Source organism: Lissotriton vulgaris, unplaced genomic scaffold, assembly GCF_964263255.1.
Source record: "Lissotriton vulgaris unplaced genomic scaffold, aLisVul1.2 SCAFFOLD_2001, whole genome shotgun sequence".
Classification (NCBI taxonomy): domain Eukaryota; kingdom Metazoa; phylum Chordata; class Amphibia; order Caudata; family Salamandridae; genus Lissotriton; species Lissotriton vulgaris.
In genome coordinates, this window is record NW_028248739.1 from 68,617 (window position 1) to 91,405 (window position 22,789).

General features: G+C 44.8%; 1 protein-coding gene across 1 annotated transcript in view; it reads right to left on the minus strand.

Annotated features, from left to right (window-relative positions):
• The window catches only part of LOC147663839 (phytanoyl-CoA dioxygenase, peroxisomal-like), a gene marked incomplete at its 3' end in the record, with an annotated part of 121,622 nt that overhangs the window by 66,209 nt on the left and 32,624 nt on the right, over positions 1 to 22,789 (minus strand). Inside the window, exons 2-3 of the mRNA XM_086950163.1 lie at positions 4,682 to 4,737; positions 707 to 817 (exon numbers count right to left, since the gene is read on the minus strand). Of these exons, the coding sequence (XP_086806289.1) occupies positions 707 to 817; positions 4,682 to 4,737 (167 nt within the window). The remainder of the gene's footprint in view (positions 1 to 706; positions 818 to 4,681; positions 4,738 to 22,789) is intronic.

Here is a 22,789-nt window from a genome sequence, read left to right on the forward strand (position 1 = left end):
CTGACTCCGAGTTTGTTTCAAGAACAAAAATGTACTTGAGGGGTTAAATGGAAATTGATAAACTTTTGTCAACTATTTACAGATATACAAAAGCACTGATAAGCATGTGCCATAGAAATGATAAAGGCAGAAATGTTTCTCAGTGGCATTCAAGATAACTGAGTGAGGTTGTAATATTGATACATTCATAAGCACATGAAAAGGGCTACCAGCAAGAAGTCATGTGTACATAAGCAAGAACAGAAGGCTGCAACCTAACAGAAATTACTCTGTGGATAAGGTTTGTGAATTTCACCATGGGAGCATGCAGAGTTCTGAGAGTTTTCAGGTGACTGAATACAACTTTTTCAGCCACTGAGTCAGGTCAGGTCAAAGTTACAAATGGTTGAGTGATAGAAAACAGGTAAAGACTTCGAGATTAAGGGGGTCTTTAATTGGAAAAAGTATAACAATCTTGTTCTAAAGTAAGATAGTTTTGCAGTATGCAATTGTATGTAAAAATATTACAAAGTGAAATGTAAATTAAGGATGTCTACAAAGCTTTAAAGGCAAACACATGCAACCAACTATGTGATGGCAAAAGAAATATGCACTCTGATATGAAAAAAAGATGGAACAATGGAGGTTAACTCTACAGCAATCAAGACCCCCAACCCCGTCACAAATGGAACCAATCTGCAGCGCCAATTACAATCAATTTCTATACCTGAATTCTTCAATGTCTCGATCTGAAACAAGATTTTTAATCACGAGAAACCCATTTTCTTCGTAAAAAAGTCTCTGATCTGGGGACAGGTGGTTATTATCCAGGGAATATCTATTGGAACAAAAGCGAAGACAAATATAGTATGTACAGCAATGTGCCATTAAACACTTCAAAACAGAACTGTTAAACATCAAATCTTCAGTAAAATGTGTCTGGAAATAGGTATGGTGTTATTGAGAATGGTATGCTCAACCAAAACATATTGTATGTTGTAGTACTCAGCATTATGAAACCATCTCTTGTCAATATATCATTGTCAATTATTTGTTCATTAACTCTTTTTTCTACTCAAGAGGGCACTAAAATTGACCTGTGAATTTAAAGTCTGATTGGGGATGATTTAATTGTTGTAACTGACAAATGTAAAATTAAACTTTTTTACTAATAATTTAGAGTAACAATTTTCAGAATTAATGTGTCACTAAGAGGGCGTCCCATTCTCACAAACGTTTTTGAAACACCACAACATGTGCGCTCTTCTTTAAGTGTGCTTTCTAACTTCAACATTTGTTAATGGCCACTAAAATTTCAATCCTCAACTTAAGACTTCAAAAATTGCTGAACCAGTATTCATTAAACTGATATCAGGTAAACGCTGAGTCATGAGATTGTTCACAATACTTTTTCTATATTATTTCTTTGCCAGGTACCTTTGTTGATAACAAAAGCTGACAGCGCTACAGCTAAAGATATTAAAACACACTTTGTAAAAATGTGTAACTTTATATGAGGATTCTCACCTTACAGCGATACACATTTGCTAGCACTGTTGAAGTGTTTTTATGGTCACATAAGGTATATCACAAACTCCCAAATATTATATGTTTTAAACACTTACTCCTATAGATTTTAATAGGAATGCACTTTCAATAATAATTACCATTCTGATTATTTGTTAATAGCTGCATTTCACATTCAAACTGCAAAGAAACTCTGCGATAACCTGAACGTATCTTGAACGCCCAGAAAATCCATTGTATTTAAAACAATATTGTTGTACACTTTAAAAAAAATCTGGTAGCCCATCCCAAAGACAAAATGACAAAGAAAAAAGTTCACGGTTCAAGGTTATTGTTGCACGCATTCAAAGTAGGAACAATTCCACCCTGATGGAACAAACGACAAAGGAAACACTAATTCTTCCCAAGACATCATTCACCAGTTGCTGCGGGAGCCCACCTCAAAGGGATCACCAACATAGCAGGCAAGGCCATCTTCTTTTTTCCAGGATACACCAAACATACAAACGTCGGACAAGGACCTTGCGTAACTGAGAGTCTGGGCAATTATGGTTTCATCATGGTTAAACACTTCATATTGGTAACAGACTGGAAATTATTGCTGAGGTAGAGAGACAGCTGACTTGCATAGAATGTGATTTAAAGAATACAGCATATCTTGACAGTCGGTCCCACGGATATCCTGTGGTATTGGAAAGTCAAAAAATATCTGATTTGTCGATAGTTCCCACAGGACTGAGCAATCTGATAGCTGGCTGAAACCTCAACCGAAATGTTGGTGCTGCCATTACAGGATTTGGAGGCTCCGGTCCGGTGTCCTGAAAATCAGCAAACTAATATGTAAAAGGGGGTGGGGAGGGGTCACCCTGACCCTCTGGCGGGGCCCAAAAAGCGAGGCCTCCTGTGTGGTCCAGCAAACTCCTGTGGGATCCATCATAGATCCCCTTGTGGTCCCGCGAAGTACCGTAGAACACCAAAAAACTAAAAATAAAAAAAGAGAAAAGAATGGAAAAGTGTTGGGGGGAGGGTTGGCTGCCCACGAGGATTTATCGACCAGAGGGGTGGCTCCAGGGGCTCACTGAATGGAGGCAGTGGGGTCTCCATGAGAAGTTGAGCATAGGAGTGAAGACTGTGAGCACAAGCTACTTTCCCACCCATGTGTGCTTGATCGCCCACAAGAGGTCGACTGCTACATGTTTGGTACAGAGCAATGGCTGTTCGTAGTAGGGCTGTCAGCCACCTAATGGGCCTTGGGTGTCTAATGGGTTCTCCTTTAAGAGTTATTCACAGAGTGAAGACTGTGTCAAGAAGGTGCTCGCCCACCCATTAATGGTTGATTGCCCACGTCCAGTCTGCGATTCACAAAACGTTTGGCACATGGCGAGGCCTGCGTGTAGGAGGACCTTGGTTCACCTAAGGGGGCTTTCGTGTCTGAAGAGTAATTTATGCTTTACATCATTCTGCAACATGTAGCAGTTACCTTCATATCTGAAATGCTGTACTGGTTCATAGAACAGTTTTAACAGCAGTAGGTTGGACAATGTCATCACTGATGTGATCAGTGATGTCATCAATGAAGTCATTTGAGATGTCACCAGTGATGTCATTAATTATGTCACTGAACAGGTCATCAGTGATGAAATAGTGATGAAATAAATGAAGTCATAAGCAACACATAGTGAGGGCGCATAATATAGTTATCTCAGTAAATTATAGCTAGAGAATTTAGTTGTTTTTTTTTGTTATACAACAGTTTTCATATTATTAAAAGGCCTAACTAAAACACAACTTAACCTTTGTTTTATTCAATGAATCTCTAGCCTTTTTTATATATGTAATTTAAAATCTTAGAACTTTACTTAACTATAACATCACTACGCTCCTATATTTTGTATGTGAATATATATATAGCACCATCAGAAATACATTTTAGATTGGTTGAAAATGAGATGAGCACATTGTAGACTAAAAATAACCTATCACTGTGCACTAAAATGTTAGGAGTGTTCTAGGAAGAGGTGTATAGCAGGCTGATATTAAGACAAGTGGAGGCTAAAACAGTTATCAAATGATGTACTAAGTCACCACTGTGACTAAACAATATGGAATCCCCTCCTTCACATGTAACTATGTTAATATATTGGTAATTTAAAGTTTAGTGGAGTGGAAGCTCTACAATAAAGCACGCCAAAGTTATTGTTCCTCCGCCCCATTTGTGCCTGCTTTACCAGTAGTGGAATTTCACCCAGAGCGTCTCCAACATTTCCAAGTTTCTCTTGGTCCAGAATTATTGTGTTCAAAATCATTCTGGGCCAAGAGACACCAGAGCTCTCATCTAGGATGGAGTGCCCAACCTCTGCCTGATCCCTCCAGTAGTACATGGGAAGGAGACAATGATCTGCATGTCCGGATAAAGCCCGCTCTGACCTCCAAGTCCCAAATCCCATCCGCTTGCCCTCCCACTATCTGAGCAACTGGAGAAGGTCAAATGTTTTTTCAGGGGAATCAGTGAAAACGGTCTGGAAACTGACCGATAGTGCCCAGTCTGCGCAGAGTTCCTATTTCAGGGGAGAATACTAGTACAAGGTGGATTTTGGTGCAGGTATCCGGACCAAAAACAGAAATTGCGTCCCCCAAGGTATCCCTGCACCAAAATCTGCCAAACTCAAAGAGTGCTGCAGAAGCGTGTAAACTACTAATTGTTTGAAGCTAGAGCCCTTGATTGCACCAGTGAATGGAGGTAACCTGTCTGCCATAGACCACCACCTTTGATGCACATTATTTAGGGCTATACTCCTGACAAACCAAAGGCAGGCAGACATGGGCAGAGAATGTTATCTATGGCCCTCACGTGCAAGGAGAAATCTACCAGAGTGGAATTGGAAATATTTTCATCACATACACGAGGGACGAACTCAATCACAATAAACACACCATTGTTTATGAATACTGAAAGACTACACATAACTTTAAAGTTACACATCAAAAATAGGTTAACAGTCAACAACAAAACAGCTATTCTTAAAATGAATGCATGTGTACAGGTGTTGATACAGTATGGTGCAATAAAAAAACATAACATATGTTTATGCTGCAATAATCGAAAATAAAAAATTGTTTACATGCGCTCTATTTCAAAAACAAGTTTCAAAAAGTAAAAGCAAACCTCTCTTACCGGAATTCAGTTGGATAGTTTGCATTCACCATCTGTGCTGATGTTTGGACAGATCTCTGAAACATTATTGAAGGCAAATAACATGTTTGTTTGAAAAATGCCACAGTAAATACAAAAAGTGGGAATTTCGTAGTAAACCTATACGTTTATTTTCGCTCTATGACATTGGATTGATGTTTTTCCGACAGACAGAACCCAATCCTATTAATTATTTTGATTACAAATTGCCACATATCTGGCAATCATTTATCTGATCCCATCAAAATGTTGCAGCACACTTGAATATGCTAAAAAGAAACACGAATGGTTAGTTGTATTAGAATAGGTAGATCTGACATATAAATTAAAGAAATATTAATTCAATTAACTGAACTCTGCGGTTATTAACGCAGGCATTTGCTTGAAAGATTTGTGTGCAACCTGAAAGTCCATAGTTGAGTGCCTCTTGGGCCCCATCAACCTTTCATTCTTAAATTATTAATGTGAGAACCACTGAGTCGAGGCAGTCATTATCAAGGTTATTTGCACTACTTTGAAGTGTCACGCCTATTTAAACAAGCACTGGCAAAGACAATAGGTCTGGAAATGACTGCCAACCTTCTGGAAAGTCTTATTTAGTTTTGTCATGGTTTTTGGAAAAAACGTTATTGTTTGAAAATGTGCCGGGCCCTCATCCATTAAAATAAAAAAAATGCTACAGGCAACACAGCTTTTTTTTGTTCTCGAAAAAATACACATTACCAGAGTACTCCCTAGCACTGCAGGGAACTACTTTGTGTGTGGTTATTTCTTGTGAAGAGGGTGGCATGCTGTTACTCGAAGGGAAGTCAGTCAAAGGATGGAATGGGCTGATGCATTGCCCCTTAATGCATGGTGGGGTGGATATGAATGACACCTACCATAGACTAATGGATGAAGTCTGGCTGAAACCCCTATATGTAGCTATGCTCTACACATTATTTTAGTAAAATCAAAAGGTCCAACAAAGATTTAAAACATGAAATCATAGGACATTGGCTAAAAACCTCTTGTCTTTGAGAAAGAAGGAAAGAAGAAATGAAAGAAGGAAAGACCGAAAGAAAGAAAGAAAGAAAGAAAAAGAAAAGAAGGAATTAAAGAAAAAACGGAAAGATAGAAGGAAACAAAGAAAGAAAGAAAGAAAGAACAAACAAAGGAAAGCAGGACCAAAAGAAAGCAGGAGCAAAGGAAAGCAAGAACAGAGGAAAGCAGGAACAGAGGAAAGCAGGAACAAAGGAAAACAGGAACAAAAGGAAGAAAGAAAAAGTGTTTACATCAGAAGACACAAGGAACAGAGGAAAGCAGGAACAAAGGAAAACAGGAACAAAAGGAAGAAAGAAAAAGTGTTTACATCAGAAGACACATGCTATCACATCAGGCTCTAGACAACAAGGCAACACTAAAGTAATTATGAAGCGCTAGACTGGACACTCTTGACGTGCTTCTCCCCTAACATTTTGCCTTCAGATTTCTTTTTGCAGACTCTGCAAACTTTATCACTTTACCATGGCCATGTGTCGCAGCCGCAGGGGCAGTGCAAGCGGAGCAGAGTGAGCAGTCGGGGATGCATCTTGAGCAGTGAGTGGTCCAGGGCACAAGTTCTAAAAAAATAAGTGGGGGGTACGCGGACGTCACGACAGAAAGTGACGTCACGAAAGGTGGCTTGCACTCAGTTGCAGATAACAGTTATCGAGCTCCCAGTAAAACAAGTGGGGTGACGCCGTCCACCCGCGTGGTCCCCCGACTCGAGCCCTGGGGTGGTCAGAGGACACTGAAATCACCAATTGAGCGCATTTTCCTGACATTTACCCAACGTAACCCCCCTGGAGGTCGGAGTTCCCATGCTCACAACCCTCTTGTCTGAATCGGCTTGCCCGCTCTTGGCTCAAACGTCAACAGCCCCTTTCTACCACCTCCTTTTCGCCGCCCTCTGCCACTTGAAGAAAGAAAGCAGTGAAGTGGCAGGGAAGAAAGCTGAGGTACTAAGGCGTCGCTCCAGGCTCACTTACAAACTAATAACTCGGCCAGCCTCCTGGCCTGTAGGCTCCCCAAACTTCCAGGTGGTGCAGATGCCATTCGGGTTCCTGCACCTAGGGGAGGCAGAGGCAACCGCGGATACGGCTGTGTTAGGTTGTGGTGTGGCTTGCGTCCTGCACCTCCCTGGACGATTTAGCTCTGCCTGCCCAGCATGCTACGCCACTGCTGATACTGGACATTACATGAACAAACAATAGGCGGCCGCATCCACAGCCAGATATCGGAGGACATCCAGATACCCAGGCACTTATGCACCCACAAACGTGTGTTCTCTGAATCATTACTGAACGTGCACTACTTTGCCACTGCGGAATTGTTCTGTCAAGCTCGTGATAGTAGATTATCACACAGAACAGCACTGGTGAGAGTGGGGGCTACTGCATACTGCTAAACAACTGTTAAGAATCACATCTAACAGCACCCTCTCCAAGCCAGAGGTTCTATATACAGGTTCCTGCAAACAGACTCTAGGTGGACTCAATGAGGTAGGGGAAGGTTAGGGTCCCCACAAGGACTGATAAGAGAAGATGCACCTGCCAATCCACCCAAATTATAAGACCAACAAGTTCAACCATCAATGGAGAGATTTTCTTGTCTCCACCGATATGGAGCCTACATGGAGGAATCTCAATAGCTGATGAGGGTGCTTCGATTTAAAAATCAATGACCTGTAGATTCCAGCACACAATATATACAACAATTAGCTTTGCCTTGTGCGGGAGCCTTTCGTCAGCGAGTTTGGACTGGTGAATCTTCAGCTTCAGAGGGACAAAAGGAAGGCGGCTGAGCCACGCACCCTCCTACGGACTTTGTGACCACTTCTCACGTTTCCCGCTCCGCGGGAAACGCTCGTCCGTCTGGGTGACCTGTGCTCCTGTGAGGAAGCTGTGGGAGAGACTTCAATGCCCAGAAGGTAGTGCGGCATAGTGACACCCTCCCTCCTGCAACGCCCAGAACAGGTGCTTTAAATCTCCACCTGAGCCGCGCATCGCGGGAGCCTTGTGCGGGAGCCTTTCGTCAGCGAGTTTGGACTGGTGAATCTTCAGCTTCAGAGGGACAAAAGGAAGGCGGCTGAGCCACGCACCCTCCTACGGACTTTGTGACCACTTCTCACGTTTCCCGCTCCGCGGGAAACGCTCGTCCGTCTGGGTGACCTGTGCTCCTGTGAGGAAGCTGTGGGAGAGACTTCAATGCCCAGAAGGTAGTGCGGCATAGTGACACCCTCCCTCCTGCAACGCCCAGAACAGGTGCTTTAAATCTCCACCTGAGCCGCGCATCGCGGGAGCCTTGTGCGGGAGCCTTTCGTCAGCGAGTTTGGACTGGTGAATCTTCAGCTTCAGAGGGACAAAAGGAAGGCGGCTGAGCCACGCACCCTCCTACGGACTTTGTGACCACTTCTCACGTTTCCCGCTCCGCGGGAAACGCTCGTCCGTCTGGGTGACCTGTGCTCCTGTGAGGAAGCTGTGGGAGAGACTTCAATGCCCAGAAGGTAGTGCGGCATAGTGACACCCTCCCTCCTGCAACGCCCAGAACAGGTGCTTTAAATCTCCACCTGAGCCGCGCATCGCGGGAGCCTTGTGCGGGAGCCTTTCGTCAGCGAGTTTGGACTGGTGAATCTTCAGCTTCAGAGGGACAAAAGGAAGGCGGCTGAGCCACGCACCCTCCTACGGACTTTGTGACCACTTCTCACGTTTCCCGCTCCGCGGGAAACGCTCGTCCGTCTGGGTGACCTGTGCTCCTGTGAGGAAGCTGTGGGAGAGACTTCAATGCCCAGAAGGTAGTGCGGCATAGTGACACCCTCCCTCCTGCAACGCCCAGAACAGGTGCTTTAAATCTCCACCTGAGCCGCGCATCGCGGGAGCCTTGTGCGGGAGCCTTTCGTCAGCGAGTTTGGACTGGTGAATCTTCAGCTTCAGAGGGACAAAAGGAAGGCGGCTGAGCCACGCACCCTCCTACGGACTTTGTGACCACTTCTCACGTTTCCCGCTCCGCGGGAAACGCTCGTCCGTCTGGGTGACCTGTGCTCTTGTGAGGAAGCTGTGGGAGAGACTTCAATGCCCAGAAGGTAGTGCGGCATAGTGACACCCTCCCTCCTGCAACGCCCAGAACAGGTGCTTTAAATCTCCACCTGAGCCGCGCATCGCGGAACGCGCGCGGGACGAGCCGGGCGAAGCCCGGGCCAAGGGCGGGCCCGTTTTAGCCCGTTCTAGACAGTGAGAGACTGGACTGGGCCATCCCTCTTACTCCCATCCTCTAAACCGAACTGTGGCAAGGTAAAACACTCCCATATCTACAGTGTAATTGGACTATTATTGTTACATATTTCTAGGGCCTTGCTGCTAATTATTGTTTGATCACTATGTCAAAACAAAAAACGCCTGTCATCCAGATACCCAGGCACTTATGCACCCACAAACGTGTGTTCTCTGAATCATTACTGAACGTGCACTACTTTGCCACTGCGAAATTGTTCTGTCAAGCTCGTGATAGTAGATTATCACACAGAACAGCACTGGTGAGAGTGGGGGCTACTGCATACTGCTAAACAACTGTTAAGAATCACATCTAACAGCACCCTCTCCAAGCCAGAGGTTCTATATACAGGTTCCTGCAAACAGACTCTAGGTGGACTCAATGAGGTAGGGGAAGGTTAGGGTCCCCACAAGGACTGATAAGAGAAGATGCACCTGCCAATCCACCCAAATTATAAGACCAACAAGTTCAACCATCAATGGAGAGATTTTCTTGTCTCCACCGATATGGAGCCTACATGGAGGAATCTCAATAGCTGATGAGGGTGCTTCGATTTAAAAATCAATGACCTGTAGATTCCAGCACACAATATATACAACAATTAGCTTTGCCTTGTGCGGGAGCCTTTCGTCAGCAAGTTTGGACTGGTGAATCTTCAGCTTCAGAGGGACAAAAGGAAGGCGGCTGAGCCACGCACCCTCCTACGGACTTTGTGACCACTTCTCACGTTTCCCGCTCCGCGGGAAACGCTCGTCCGTCTGGGTGACCTGTGCTCCTGTGAGGAAGCTGTGGGAGAGACTTCAATGCCCAGAAGGTAGTGCGGCATAGTGACACCCTCCCTCCTGCAACGCCCAGAACAGGTGCTTTAAATCTCCACCTGAGCCGCGCATCGCGGGAGCCTTGTGCGGGAGCCTTTCGTCAGCGAGTTTGGACTGGTGAATCTTCAGCTTCAGAGGGACAAAAGGAAGGCGGCTGAGCCACGCACCCTCCTACGGACTTTGTGACCACTTCTCACGTTTCCCGCTCCGCGGGAAACGCTCGTCCGTCTGGGTGACCTGTGCTCCTGTGAGGAAGCTGTGGGAGAGACTTCAATGCCCAGAAGGTAGTGCGGCATAGTGACACCCTCCCTCCTGCAACGCCCAGAACAGGTGCTTTAAATCTCCACCTGAGCCGCGCATCGCGGGAGCCTTGTGCGGGAGCCTTTCGTCAGCGAGTTTGGACTGGTGAATCTTCAGCTTCAGAGGGACAAAAGGAAGGCGGCTGAGCCACGCACCCTCCTACGGACTTTGTGACCACTTCTCACGTTGCCCGCTCCGCGGGAAACGCTCGTCCGTCTGGGTGACCTGTGCTCCTGTGAGGAAGCTGTGGGAGAGACTTCAATGCCCAGAAGGTAGTGCGGCATAGTGACACCCTCCCTCCTGCAACGCCCAGAACAGGTGCTTTAAATCTCCACCTGAGCCGCGCATCGCGGGAGCCTTGTGCGGGAGCCTTTCGTCAGCGAGTTTGGACTGGTGAATCTTCAGCTTCAGAGGGACAAAAGGAAGGCGGCTGAGCCACGCACCCTCCTACGGACTTTGTGACCACTTCTCACGTTTCCCGCTCCGCGGGAAACGCTCGTCCGTCTGGGTGACCTGTGCTCCTGTGAGGAAGCTGTGTGGGAGACTTCAATGCCCAGAAGGTAGTGCGGCATAGTGACACCCTCCCTCCTGCAACGCCCAGAACAGGTGCTTTAAATCTCCACCTGAGCCGCGCATCGCGGAACGCGCGCGGGACGAGCCGGGCGAAGCCCGGGCCAAGGGCGGGCCCGTTTTAGCCCGTTCTAGACAGTGAGAGACTGGACTGGGCCATCCCTCTTACTCCCATCCTCTAAACCGAACTGTGGCAAGGTAAAACACTCCCATATCTACAGTGTAATTGGACTATTATTGTTACATATTTCTAGGGCCTTGCTGCTAATTATTGTTTGATCACTATGTCAAAACAAAAAACGCCTGTCACTCCGGCTAATACAATGCACAATTATCTGGTTCAGGTAGTGACAAAAATTAATAATAATCGGAGGACCTCCCTGGGCATGGGGGATTCGCCACCTTGTGCTCAAATCAATCAATCAGGGGTGTCTCAGTCTGTCATTGATGATCTCATTCCCACCGACCCTATTGAAGACCCAAATGAGCATTCAGCAATTAATGTTTCATTAGCCTCTACGGATCAACAACTTGACCCCTTTACAGATTTGATTAACTTAGAAGACCAAGATAAATCTGTAACAATTGAGGAGTCAGTTATAGAGAGCAATACCCCCCCAACACCGGTCCCCGCTCCAAGAGCCAAAAAAGGGATCACCAAGGCGCCACCTAGAAGAGGCGGCCTACGCTCTTGTAAAAACAAACCTGTAACTCCACCTAGACGAGCAAAGAGAAAGAAAGAGGACGGATTAAGGGAGGAAGAGCATGAAAATGAAGAAGGGGAGGACACCCTCTTAATTAAGCTTATGGGTACATTAGAGTCCAAACTATTAGGATTAATGAAACCCCTCATATCAAAAGTTGACCAATTAGCTAACAAGGTCAACAAGCTAGAGTCTCTGTTAAAGAAAACCAATGAGGGGGTGGGGGAAATATCAAATTTAGTAGCATCCAAATTTGAACAAATGGAGATTGCGGGAAAATCATTCGGGGTGAACATGAATACTGGTTTACAAGCTCCATCAGAGCAAGTCCAACAAATCAGCCCTAGGAACGATAATTCCCCTGACATGGCCCTAGTTCCAGATGCAGCTCAATTAGTGGGCAACAGCATCCCTGAGATCCTAAACCCTGAAACTGCCCCAGTTGAACTAATTGTTGAAGCTTCGCCCCTTATCTTAGTACTAGCAAACACACCCATGCTGAAAACTGGACAGATCGAGTCTCCAGATTCCTTAAGAAACAAGGCTCTCCAGTGGCTTAGTAGCAATATGCATATATCTCCCTGGGGCAAGGAAAAATTATCTGTCGATCTGCTTACAGCAAGAAGGGTTAGGTGGATAGGTACTAAGGCGAAGAAATTTCAAGGGGATTGTGTGGTCTTGAACTTCAAGGGCCCTGAGGTCCTGCCTGATGTCCTACGGAACATCCTCCCTCCACAACGTAGGACAGCTGAAATAGTTCCACTGACACTGGATTTCTTCTATAGCAGAAGAGGTCTAGTAGCTAAACCGAGTATATTAAGAACAAAATGGACAGTTGTGGGAAATAGAAGGGCCAGGCCCAATCCAGTATGTGAGTGGGGGCTAAACTTGGACAACCAATATTCTGTGTTAACTGACTTAAATGAGTGTGATTGACTCACATGTGTCTCCCCTGCCACCCTAGATACGCAGTTGGGCCAAGGATATGTTAAGACTTTCATGTTAGACGAATCTACACTAGCCCCAGATGTATTTTGTACTCCCCTTTCAGAGGAAGAAAATAGAGCCCAGGTGGAAGAGGAAAGAACATTGGAGGAAATTGAGATGCCACTAACATTGAGTAAAAATGTAATACTAGGAGTAGATCCTGCAGAAACATTAAATATTCCTGATATTGTTCAGATACACCCCCAAAAGGAAAAACCGCAATTATCAATTATCTCATGGAACATAGCTGGAATTATTAATAAATTAAATATCCCAGACTGGGTTGACTTCATTAACCAGTACGACATTATCATGTTCCAAGAAACCTGGTCGCTTACACCAATTTTCAGGCAAGGGTATTTGAACTTTTTCGTCCCGGCAATAAGAAATCGAGTGGGACGTCCCTCGGGGGGCCTGTTAATTTGGGTACGCCAAACTTTGAATTGTTTGGTTAAGCAAAGGTCTATACCCTCTAACGATATTTTGGCACTTGATATTACCTGGCAAAATGGTCAACAGTTAGCCCTGTTTAATTTTTATTCAAGGGGAGTTGCCAGGGGTAAACCATCAGAGACCCTAACGTGCCTCGAGAATAATATTGAACAGCTACCAGACCCTACCCACATAATAATAGGCGGGGATTTTAATACTACCTTTGAACCCTTGGGTGAGGAGGATAAAATCCTGGCCGAAGATGAGGATACCAAGTGGGGAATTCCCCAACTAGATATCCCTGTAATTAGGAAATGGAGCACGGTAGCAATACAACTGAAAAGTTTTTGTCTTTCAAGAGGACTTAGAGCAGCAAATGGTCGGACAGTGTCAGACTCTATGGGGAAAAATACCTTTGATAATGGTCGTTCGGCCAGTAGGATAGACTATATACTCCTGGATGTAAGGGCCTGGGACAAATTGGTAGATATGGAAGTGAAGGATAAGATTGAAAGTGATCACAATCCATTGTGCCTGACACTACATACCTACCACGACAAACCCGAGCATCCTAGAGAGGATCATATGGTTACACAGGACCTAGTAAGTTCAAATAACTCCCGACACTTGAAGTGGAGTATGCTCCTAGAAGATATTGCAAAAATAGAGACTCTAAAGAAAGTAGTGGTGGGCGAAGTTGCCAAGATTAAGTCCCATTATGGACAGACTGATTTTATTGACTATATGATGGCTGCCCATGAGACACTTTTTTCTATAATCCAAAGTTTCTTTCGTAAAACAATTCCCACAAATAAAATGAAGAAAACACAAGAAACTAGAGGGTGGTATGACAAGAGTTGTAGGGCAGCACGAGACAACCTTAGCAAGGAACTAACAGCAGGGAGGCCAGAAGCAGTAAGGCTGGCGAGAAACCAGTATAGAAAGGTTCAAAAATTAGCTAAGAAGCGTTGGGACGAGGATTGCTGGCAAGAACTCAAGGAGGTATGTACCTCCAAGGACTCTAAGCGCTTCTGGGCTTCAGTAAAATGGGCAAAGGGTGGAATAGCACCCCAGCCTGCTAATAATGTCGCAAAGAACAGTTGGATAGAATACTTTCAACCACAGTATGCCTGTAACCCTATGTTTAATAATGTTAGTCTTCCTCCACAAGTTTACTACAAAGCACCACTATTTGTTGAGAGGGATGTGAATGTTGTACTGGATTGTGTAGCAGGGGGGAAAGCCCCAGGCATGGATGGAATTCCGGCTGATATTTTCTTATCTGACCGGAAGTCCTGGTGCAGCTACTTCACAATGTTGGCCAATGCAGTGGCTATGGGAGGGAAAGTGCCTGCCTCATGGAAGGGAGCCGAAATAATTCCCATATATAAAAAAGGCGACCGATCCCTGGCAAAAAACTACAGACCCATTAGTTTGATCGATACAGCTCAAAAGCTAATGGGCCGACTAGTGCAAAATAAACTGCAGCAATGGATCGACGAAAATAACATCCTGTCATCTTACCAAGCTGGGTTTAGGCCCCTAACTAGTAGCGTCGACCAAGTCCTCCATTTTTTAACAATTTATTGGAGAAATGTCACCTTGAAGAAGGGGACATTGTATGCAGTTTTTGTAGATTTAAAAGCCGCTTTCGACCTGGTCCCCAGGGAAAAACTCTGGCAGACCTTGGCGGACGCAGGCTTAAACCAGGAATTGCTCACACTCCTTGTTCGCCTACACGAAAACAATTTTGCTAGGATACGATGGGGCAAACAGGGAGATGTAACTGATCCCTTCCCGGTTGAACGCGGGGTGAGGCAAGGGTGTGTCCTAGCGCCAACCCTCTTCTCTATTTACATAAATGGTATCGTTAAACATCTAGAGAAGATTGCTAGTGACGCCCCTGTAATAGCCGGCTCTCGTGTGCCAGTTCTCATGTTTGCGGACAATACACTATTACTTTCCCGCACCCCCAGTGGGCTACAAAAAGTAGTTGATGCCTTTGGTGTATATTGTGATGAAAGGGGACTAGAATTAAACACCTCTAAAACGAAATTCATGTGCCTCAATCAGAAGTCCTCTTTTAAGGGTGTAATAAAATACAAAGGAACACCACTAGAAAGAGTGGACTCTTTTTCATACCTAGGTATCACTCTGCAAGAAAACATGAGCTGGAAGCATCACATAATCACAACCCTACTAAAATTTAGACAGCTAGCAGGTGCCATCTCGTTAAAACATCGAACCTCACTGACAAAGCCTGTAAACTGTGTGATGGAAATTTATTCTATGAAAGTCCTGGGGGCTTGTTTATATGGTTCTGAATTATGGGGGTTCTCAAACTTGAGCGAACTGGGCCGAGCTGAAAATAGGTTCCTAAGAGGGATCGTAATGGTCCCCCAAAGCACACCAACAATCCCGCTAAAACTAGACCTGGGTAGAAAATCAATTGTGGATATAGCGAGGCTTCGGCCCCTCCTATATTGGAGACGAATTATGGTGACCCCAGAATTAGGCCACTATGCAGCAGCATTGATGGATGTCATCAAATTCGATCGTTTCCATACTATCCCATGGCTAAGGGAGTTGCGGGGACTACTCACAAAACTGAAACTGGACTATCTATGGGACAACAAAGACCTAGCTTGCTTCCCTACTAAGGAAAAGCTAAAAGATTTATACTGGGAAATGGTATATTTTACAATGTTTAGTGACAGCACAAGCGTAAATCTAACATCTCGCTTTTTAAATATAAAAATGTATCCCTCATATGAACCTTTTTGGGACCTAATTGAAAAACCATATGACAGAAAACTTTATTTTCAATTTCGCATTGGTACATTACCTTTGAATGCGTACAAGAAGCATTGGTCCCAGGCATGGGATGAACATTGTCACCATTGTAATGAAGAAACCGAACACATTTCCCATTTCTTGTTTTGTTGTCCACTGTATTTGTCCCCCAGACGTAAGTGGTTAAAACCTGTGTGCTTAAAGTTGGGAACCCGAAGCCAATCTGAAGCCCTTAGGATACTTGAAACAGACTGTACAACATTATATGTGGTCGGTGTAGCAAAATTCTTGGCCTGGTCGTGGCTAATCCGTACCCGATCACTAACGGCTATTGTATTATAATGAAATTATGTATATCCTTAATCTGTCTTTTTTGCGACATAGATTATTGTTCTTTGTTTTTTAACTTATGGAATGTGACCTTTTAAACTGTAATAATGTGTTGTAATTTCTATGTACTTTTTACTATGTATTATCGACATCCAATGTTTAATATGTATTTTTAGATGTATTTTTATAAGTAGTATTTATTGTATAGGGCTAGGTGAATGCTTTTATGACTAATGTCGAATAAAGCTTTATAAATTGAAATTGAGCTTTTTGAAGGATGCCGGATTGGTCCTTTTTCAGGCAATGAGGGGATAACTGGTCTACCAACACTGTTACAACCGAAGCTTAGAGGTCACCCCTTGGAGGGGGACTTTTTCCATCTAGACGCCTCAACCTCTATAGGCGTCCCATCACAAGGACCAAATGAAGGGTCAGTAGGCAGCTGTGGTATCTCACTTAGCCACAGAGGCCATTCCAATCTGATGATGTTGTGTACAAGGAAGGGTGGGAACAGCAAAGGCACCCCGGAAAGAGCCACAGAACAGGGCTCCGAGATGCCTTCAAGCGTCACCTCTTCAACCCAAGAGACTTTTCTGATAACGTAGGAAGCGTATATGACTGCATCGATGACCCCCACGGTCCTCTGCCAGAGAACATCTTGGGGCCCTAGGGACCTCCCTGGCAAATGCAAATCATTGACTTGTGCAACCCCATCCCCAATTCACGGGCCACTGCAGCCAACCAATTCATTTAATCATGGTGAAAGAGATTGACCCATTCCGCCGCTAAACGATATGGAGCACACCCGCAGCCAAGAGGCTAATGTTAGCGGACAGCATTCAGGTCAGCAAGTTGGGGAACAAACTCAAGTGACCAACGACATCTCCTACCGTCCCACACAGTCTTGTATGCTCAGATCTCACCTCAAACAGGAAGAACTCAAAGTGCTAAAGCGAAATTACGGCAAGAAGAAGATTAACAGATGGACCCCATTAAGCCATCGCTTTTAAATACCATGCAACTATCAGTGGATCCCCTACAATCCCAATCAAATAAAAATGTACATCCAGTTATCATTACTCAAGACCTTAGCAGTTTTTAATCCCGAGCATAGATGAAAAACTAGGCAACTTAAACAATCTGATCAAGGGAGACCTGTCTGACCCTCAATTGACTCAAGCCAGTTGTACTTGTGCTCTAGTTTTGGATAAGCTATATTATCTTCCTAATATGCTTGCAGATTTACTGACAGACTTAAAACAAACCACCAAGTCTGCAACGGGAGCTCAATCACATCACCTAGGCTCTACGTTGGAAGTTCAAGGCTTAAAGCAAATTAACATCCCCTCCTCTTGGGAGAAGTACAGTCTGGCCCAAAAGCAATTGTACCAGTCAAAGAGTCTCAAAACCTATCAATAAACGAGCAGACAGAAATCTCAAATAATGTAGAACCTAATTGGGCAAACTCTTCCAACCATCATGGCAGCCGATTAATGCACAAACCCGATGGAGGCAGAGAAGGAAAGGTAGAAATAAAAGGAATAACATTACTAATTACTTTGGGGAATACTTCACTCCCCGACCAGAGATGAGGCCTTGTGACAATAACAATTCCAAAACGTCATCACAATTACAAGTCACTCCAGCAGCAGGCAAGCAGCTAGGGGAAGAAGCTGGAGATGGAGGCTCTAACTGCAGTGAAGTAGTCAATGGTCACAATTTGAAAGTCCATAGGAGCAACAAGGCAACGGCAATCAGGAGCCAAACTGGTCTGAAAGTACCTTCTCCGAACAAAGGACAGGCAAGAGCCCTTCCAAGTATAGAAGCACAAAAGACAGATCTGGATACCAATATGGGAGCTACCTCTGCATCCAAGGTGCATCTCACTAACCCGCTGGGTGATTTAGCAGGAAACACCTCTTTAATATCAAGGGTATATAAGACAGAGCAAACACAGCAGAGTAGGACTGCACTCAATTGCTTCAAAACTGACTGCACCAACTGAAAACCCCCATTTCAGGAGAACAACTGAGCCTAAGATGATGGAAGCTCCCTCATTAAGAATACAACCTCTTGTAGTCTTCAATACAAACCTCAGGCAATGCCAGACGGCCAGTCAAATACAAACATCATAATGTTCATACCTGAATACAAATCAACAGGCAACTGTAATACCCTAAACAGGGGTAACATCCTATGACTACTAATGCTGGGTTTCAACTTGGATAACATAAGATCAACTGACCTTGCTTAAATTTTTACACTCCGGAAGCCCACCAGATAATGAAGCAACAAAGGCCACTTGCAAGACATTGAAGATAGCCCGGAAAGTACTGAATGAATGGCCATCTTTCAGGAGCCTGGAAATAAGGTAGAGACCCTACCATTAACCTGGATACCCTCTTTCTTGGCTAGGCCTTGATCAACCCAAAGACGGCACCCTTCTAACCAAGATCATACACTCAGTCCTCCAGGGCAACCTGTGCCAATCACTTCCAATAAGAGCTGTATCTATGAATCGTCCAGGATCATACTCACAAATAGTTGAGTCTCCAGACCAAAATTGGAGAGGGCTTACAAGTCGGTGACAAATCCCAGCATACTGTATGTACTCAAAGGAACAGCCTGGATCCTTACATCTCTGCTCTTGAAACATCAACGGCATATGAAGTAAAGCATCGGATCCAGAACTGCTATCTTATTTACAAACCTTTGATATCATCCTTCTCTAAGGCCGAGGCTGGAAGACCCATTCCACATTCAGGGTTTCACTAATTAGTCTGTGGCATTTGTAACGGAGCGAAATACGGCCACTCCAAGGGAGGCCTGGCAATTTATATATGAGTAGCAAGTCTAGGCTCCTCCATGCCACTACACTCGAGTTTGCTGCCTATAAATGTAATTAGCGGTACAAAAGGGGGTGGTGATGGACGGAGCATCTGAATCAATCAAACACTCACACCCAGTCAAAAGATCTGGGTTTAATCCATCACCATTCTTTAGCCCACTCTGCCACCCCAGTTCAGACATGGCTATATGCAAATCAGTCTGACCCTGTGCCTCATGGGAACAGTCCAGCCCGAACTGCCAAGCCATGTCTTTCCTGGACCGGAAACCAGCTTCTGAGGACCGGTTTCTGGCATTCCAGCCGTCTTCAGCCCGGCTTGCCTGAATCCAGTGGCAAAGTGAGCAAGGGACTCACGTCTGAGCATACCCTGCCACACAAATGGCGGCCAAAAGGGGTACAAAAGGGGGTGGTGATGGACGGAGCATCTGAATCAATCAAACACTCACACCCAGTCAAAAGATCTGGGTTTAATAGGGATTGAAAAATACAATGGCCCCACGTGGAGGAAGCTGTGGAAACTGGTTTTAAAACTAGATGAAGAGCGCGAAGTACACAGCGCCAAACACGCACACAGATTAAACAGGTATGCCTTTTTTCGCGCGAATGATAACGACCAAAGTGTGAACCTGAAAGAATAAAATAGAAAGAAATGTCTACATTAAACTGATGACACGTGCAGGTATGTCTAAGAGGGGCTTGAACATTCCGGTTACTTAGCTAATCGCCCCTACAAATAGTGATGATATTTCCCACTTGCATTGTAGGTAGCATATTAGAAGAATGACTAAACACTAAGTGACCCTGTGGACCGGCAACAAGCTGGAGAACAGGTAAATTTAATCGACAATAAACAAATCAAGGGAGAACTACTAGGAAGGATAGAGAACTAAAACAAAGCTGTTTTTTATGTATATTTCACAGACAAACACAAAAGACAGAGCCCTGAAGAGAACCCGAAAACTGATGTCATAGGGTTTGAAACGCGTCGGCATATTTAAAGAGACTGACTTTGAATGTCTAGTAGACCAATGAATTTATTTGTGGTCCTTTGAAATCTCATTTTTGAATTTCTTTCTTCACATTAATTTGCTGTTGATGGAATATTCAGCTCAACGTGATGCAGCCCTGTTGTTGGTGTCATTAAATAACACCTCACATAATTAATGTTTGCTGATGAAAATGGGATACAAATTGTATATTGTATTTATATGGATTGTGGAATTGTATTGTATGTATGTTGACTTGTATTGTATTTGTGTGTAAAAGTGTTTAGTGTTTTTCTTATATATTGATGAAAATCAAAATAACTAAAAATAATAAAATAAAGAGGTATGAATAAAGGGTACCTAACAAACTAAATTGATACTAGTTTGTTCTGCTCAATTTTGAGGTAAAAAAAGAAATGTGTAGTTGGTAACTTTGAATAGGATTGACTTTTAGAAAGTTGGCATTCCCTTGCCATTTGGTGCCTGCGACTGGTCTCTGGTCACATGACTAGGTGTAGTTGCCAGTTGGGCTTTGTGTGGCCCTCCTACACACAAAGGGAGCTTGGGTGTGACTGAATGGGCCATCACTGGCAGGATGGGAGAGAGGAGCTGGGCCCAGCCGCACTTACACCTGAATAGGCTCTACAGAAAGGGCTGCATACTCCTTCTTGTATGTCTGGAGACATGGCAGGAAAGGCTGGGAATCTGTGCAAAAGCCTTGCCTAGGATTGTGGTTGCTGCTTGACCAGGGCTCACACCCCAATCAATCAGTAATTCAATTTCTAACATTGGTGCTCAGCGGTGAGGATAGGACTTGTGTTTGTGCAGTGCCATACAGTGATTTGGTGTACATTACTGTCCCATATCTAAGACCAATTGCACATTTTAAATGCTTCCTGATTAGCCGATTTGCTTTTTCTAAATTAATTCTTACTCTGCCTGACTGTGTCTGCGGCCTCACCTGAAAAGATTGAGTTTGAGCTTGCCAGCCTAGAGGGCTACACTTTGACAGAATTTTTGCCAGGAGAAGGGGTTGACCACCAAGACAGCTATCAAGAAGGTACAGCTCCAAAAGGACCTGAGGGCCGGGGCAGAGGACCACCAGTTGACAGTCACAACAGATGACCAGGAGTATTGGGAGAATGAGGAAGAATTGGAGCAGGGCATACAGGAAGGTCTTGGAATGCAACCTGTTGAGGAGGGGAAACTGTTTTATTGAGCTCGCTCAATCAATCAATCAATCAATCAGGGGGTTTATAAAGCGTGCTACTGACCCGTGAGGGTCTCAAGGCGCTAGAGCTAATTTTCTCCCTTAAACTGCTCTTTCTACGACCTTGTAATGTAGCAAAATAATTACTACAGCAGAGGGTTCACAAAAAGCAGAGCTTTAGTGCATTTTTAGTAGTAGTTCATTGCGTTGTAGGGAAGGTGCACATTAATGTGAGCCAGTGGAAATTTTACTGGTTTTTATACCCTTAGCGAACCCACTGCTAATAGAGACAGTTAAGTATTGCAGGATTGGAAGTCCCTTCTTGTGCGGGAAGCAGTGTCCTCTTGTAACATGTCCCCAGTAATGCTGGTGGTAAGGAAGGCAAAGAGGGAGTACAGGCTTTAGATGGTCAATCTCAAGATGGAGGAAAAGAAAAGAGACTGGCCATGGAGGCAGAGCAAGTGGAACGGGCCATAAAGGAGTGGCAATTGATGCTATCTCATGAACGGAGTCTTAAGGAGTTGGGCCACAAGGCCAGGGGAGAGTCCAGCAGTAATGGCGGAAGCATTTCCACAGTACCCTCTGGTGCTAAGAGGGTCCATATTCTTAAAGATGTGGTGTCTGATTTTCTTGTGGGGGATGATATTGACAAGTGGTTTGAGGATTATGAGATTAGTGCCTCAAAGTTGCACAAGATTCCTGAGGATTAGAAGGCTAGTCTGTGGAGGCATAGTCCTTCCGAAGTGAGGGATACCCTACTAGCCATAGAGAAGGGAGACAGGATGAGGTATCCCCAAAAAGGATGTCCATGTCAGGAAGTATGGTCTGACCCAAGAATCGTTTTTGGCCACTATAGGTGTGGCAGGGTATACTCAGACATGAGTCCCTTTCTCACTGCTCCATCAGGATTCAAGCAAGCCGGGCCGAAGACGGCTGAAATGCCAGAAACCGGTCCCCGGTAGCTTGTCTCCTTTCTGGTGAAGAATTGGCTTGGTAGTTTAGTCTGCCCTGTTCCCATGATGCACTGGGCCAGGGACAGACTGATTTGCATATAGCCAGGTTCTGAGCTGGGATGGGGCAGTGAGATAAATAACGGTGATGGATCAAGCCCTGATCTTTGGACTGGGTAAGAGTGGTCTGCTTAATTCAGACACTCTGTTCATAACCACCCCCTTTTCTGAATCGTTTTTGGCCACTATAGGTGTGGCAGGGTATACTCAGACATGAGTCCCTTTCTCACTGCTCCATCAGGATTCAAGCAAGCCGGGCCGAAGACGGCTGAAATGCCAGAAACCGGTCCCCGGTAGCTTGTCTCCTTTCTGGTGAAGAATTGGCTTGGTAGTTTAGTCTGCCCTGTTCCCATGATGCACTGGGCCAGGGACAGACTGATTTGCATATAGCCAGGTTCTGAGCTGGGATGGGGCAGTGAGATAAATAACGGTGATGGATCAAGCCCTGATCTTTGGACTGGGTAAGAGTGGTCTGCTTAATTCAGACACTCTGTTCATAACCACCCCCTTTTCTGAATCGTTTTTGGCCACTATAGGTGTGGCAGGGTATACTCAGACATGAGTCCCTTTCTCACTGCTCCATCAGGATTCAAGCAAGCCGGGCCGAAGACGGCTGAAATGCCAGAAACCGGTCCCCGGTAGCTTGTCTCCTTTCTGGTGAAGAATTGGCTTGGTAGTTTAGTCTGCCCTGTTCCCATGATGCACTGGGCCAGGGACAGACTGATTTGCATATAGCCAGGTTCTGAGCTGGGATGGGGCAGTGAGATAAATAACGGTGATGGATCAAGCCCTGATCTTTGGACTGGGTAAGA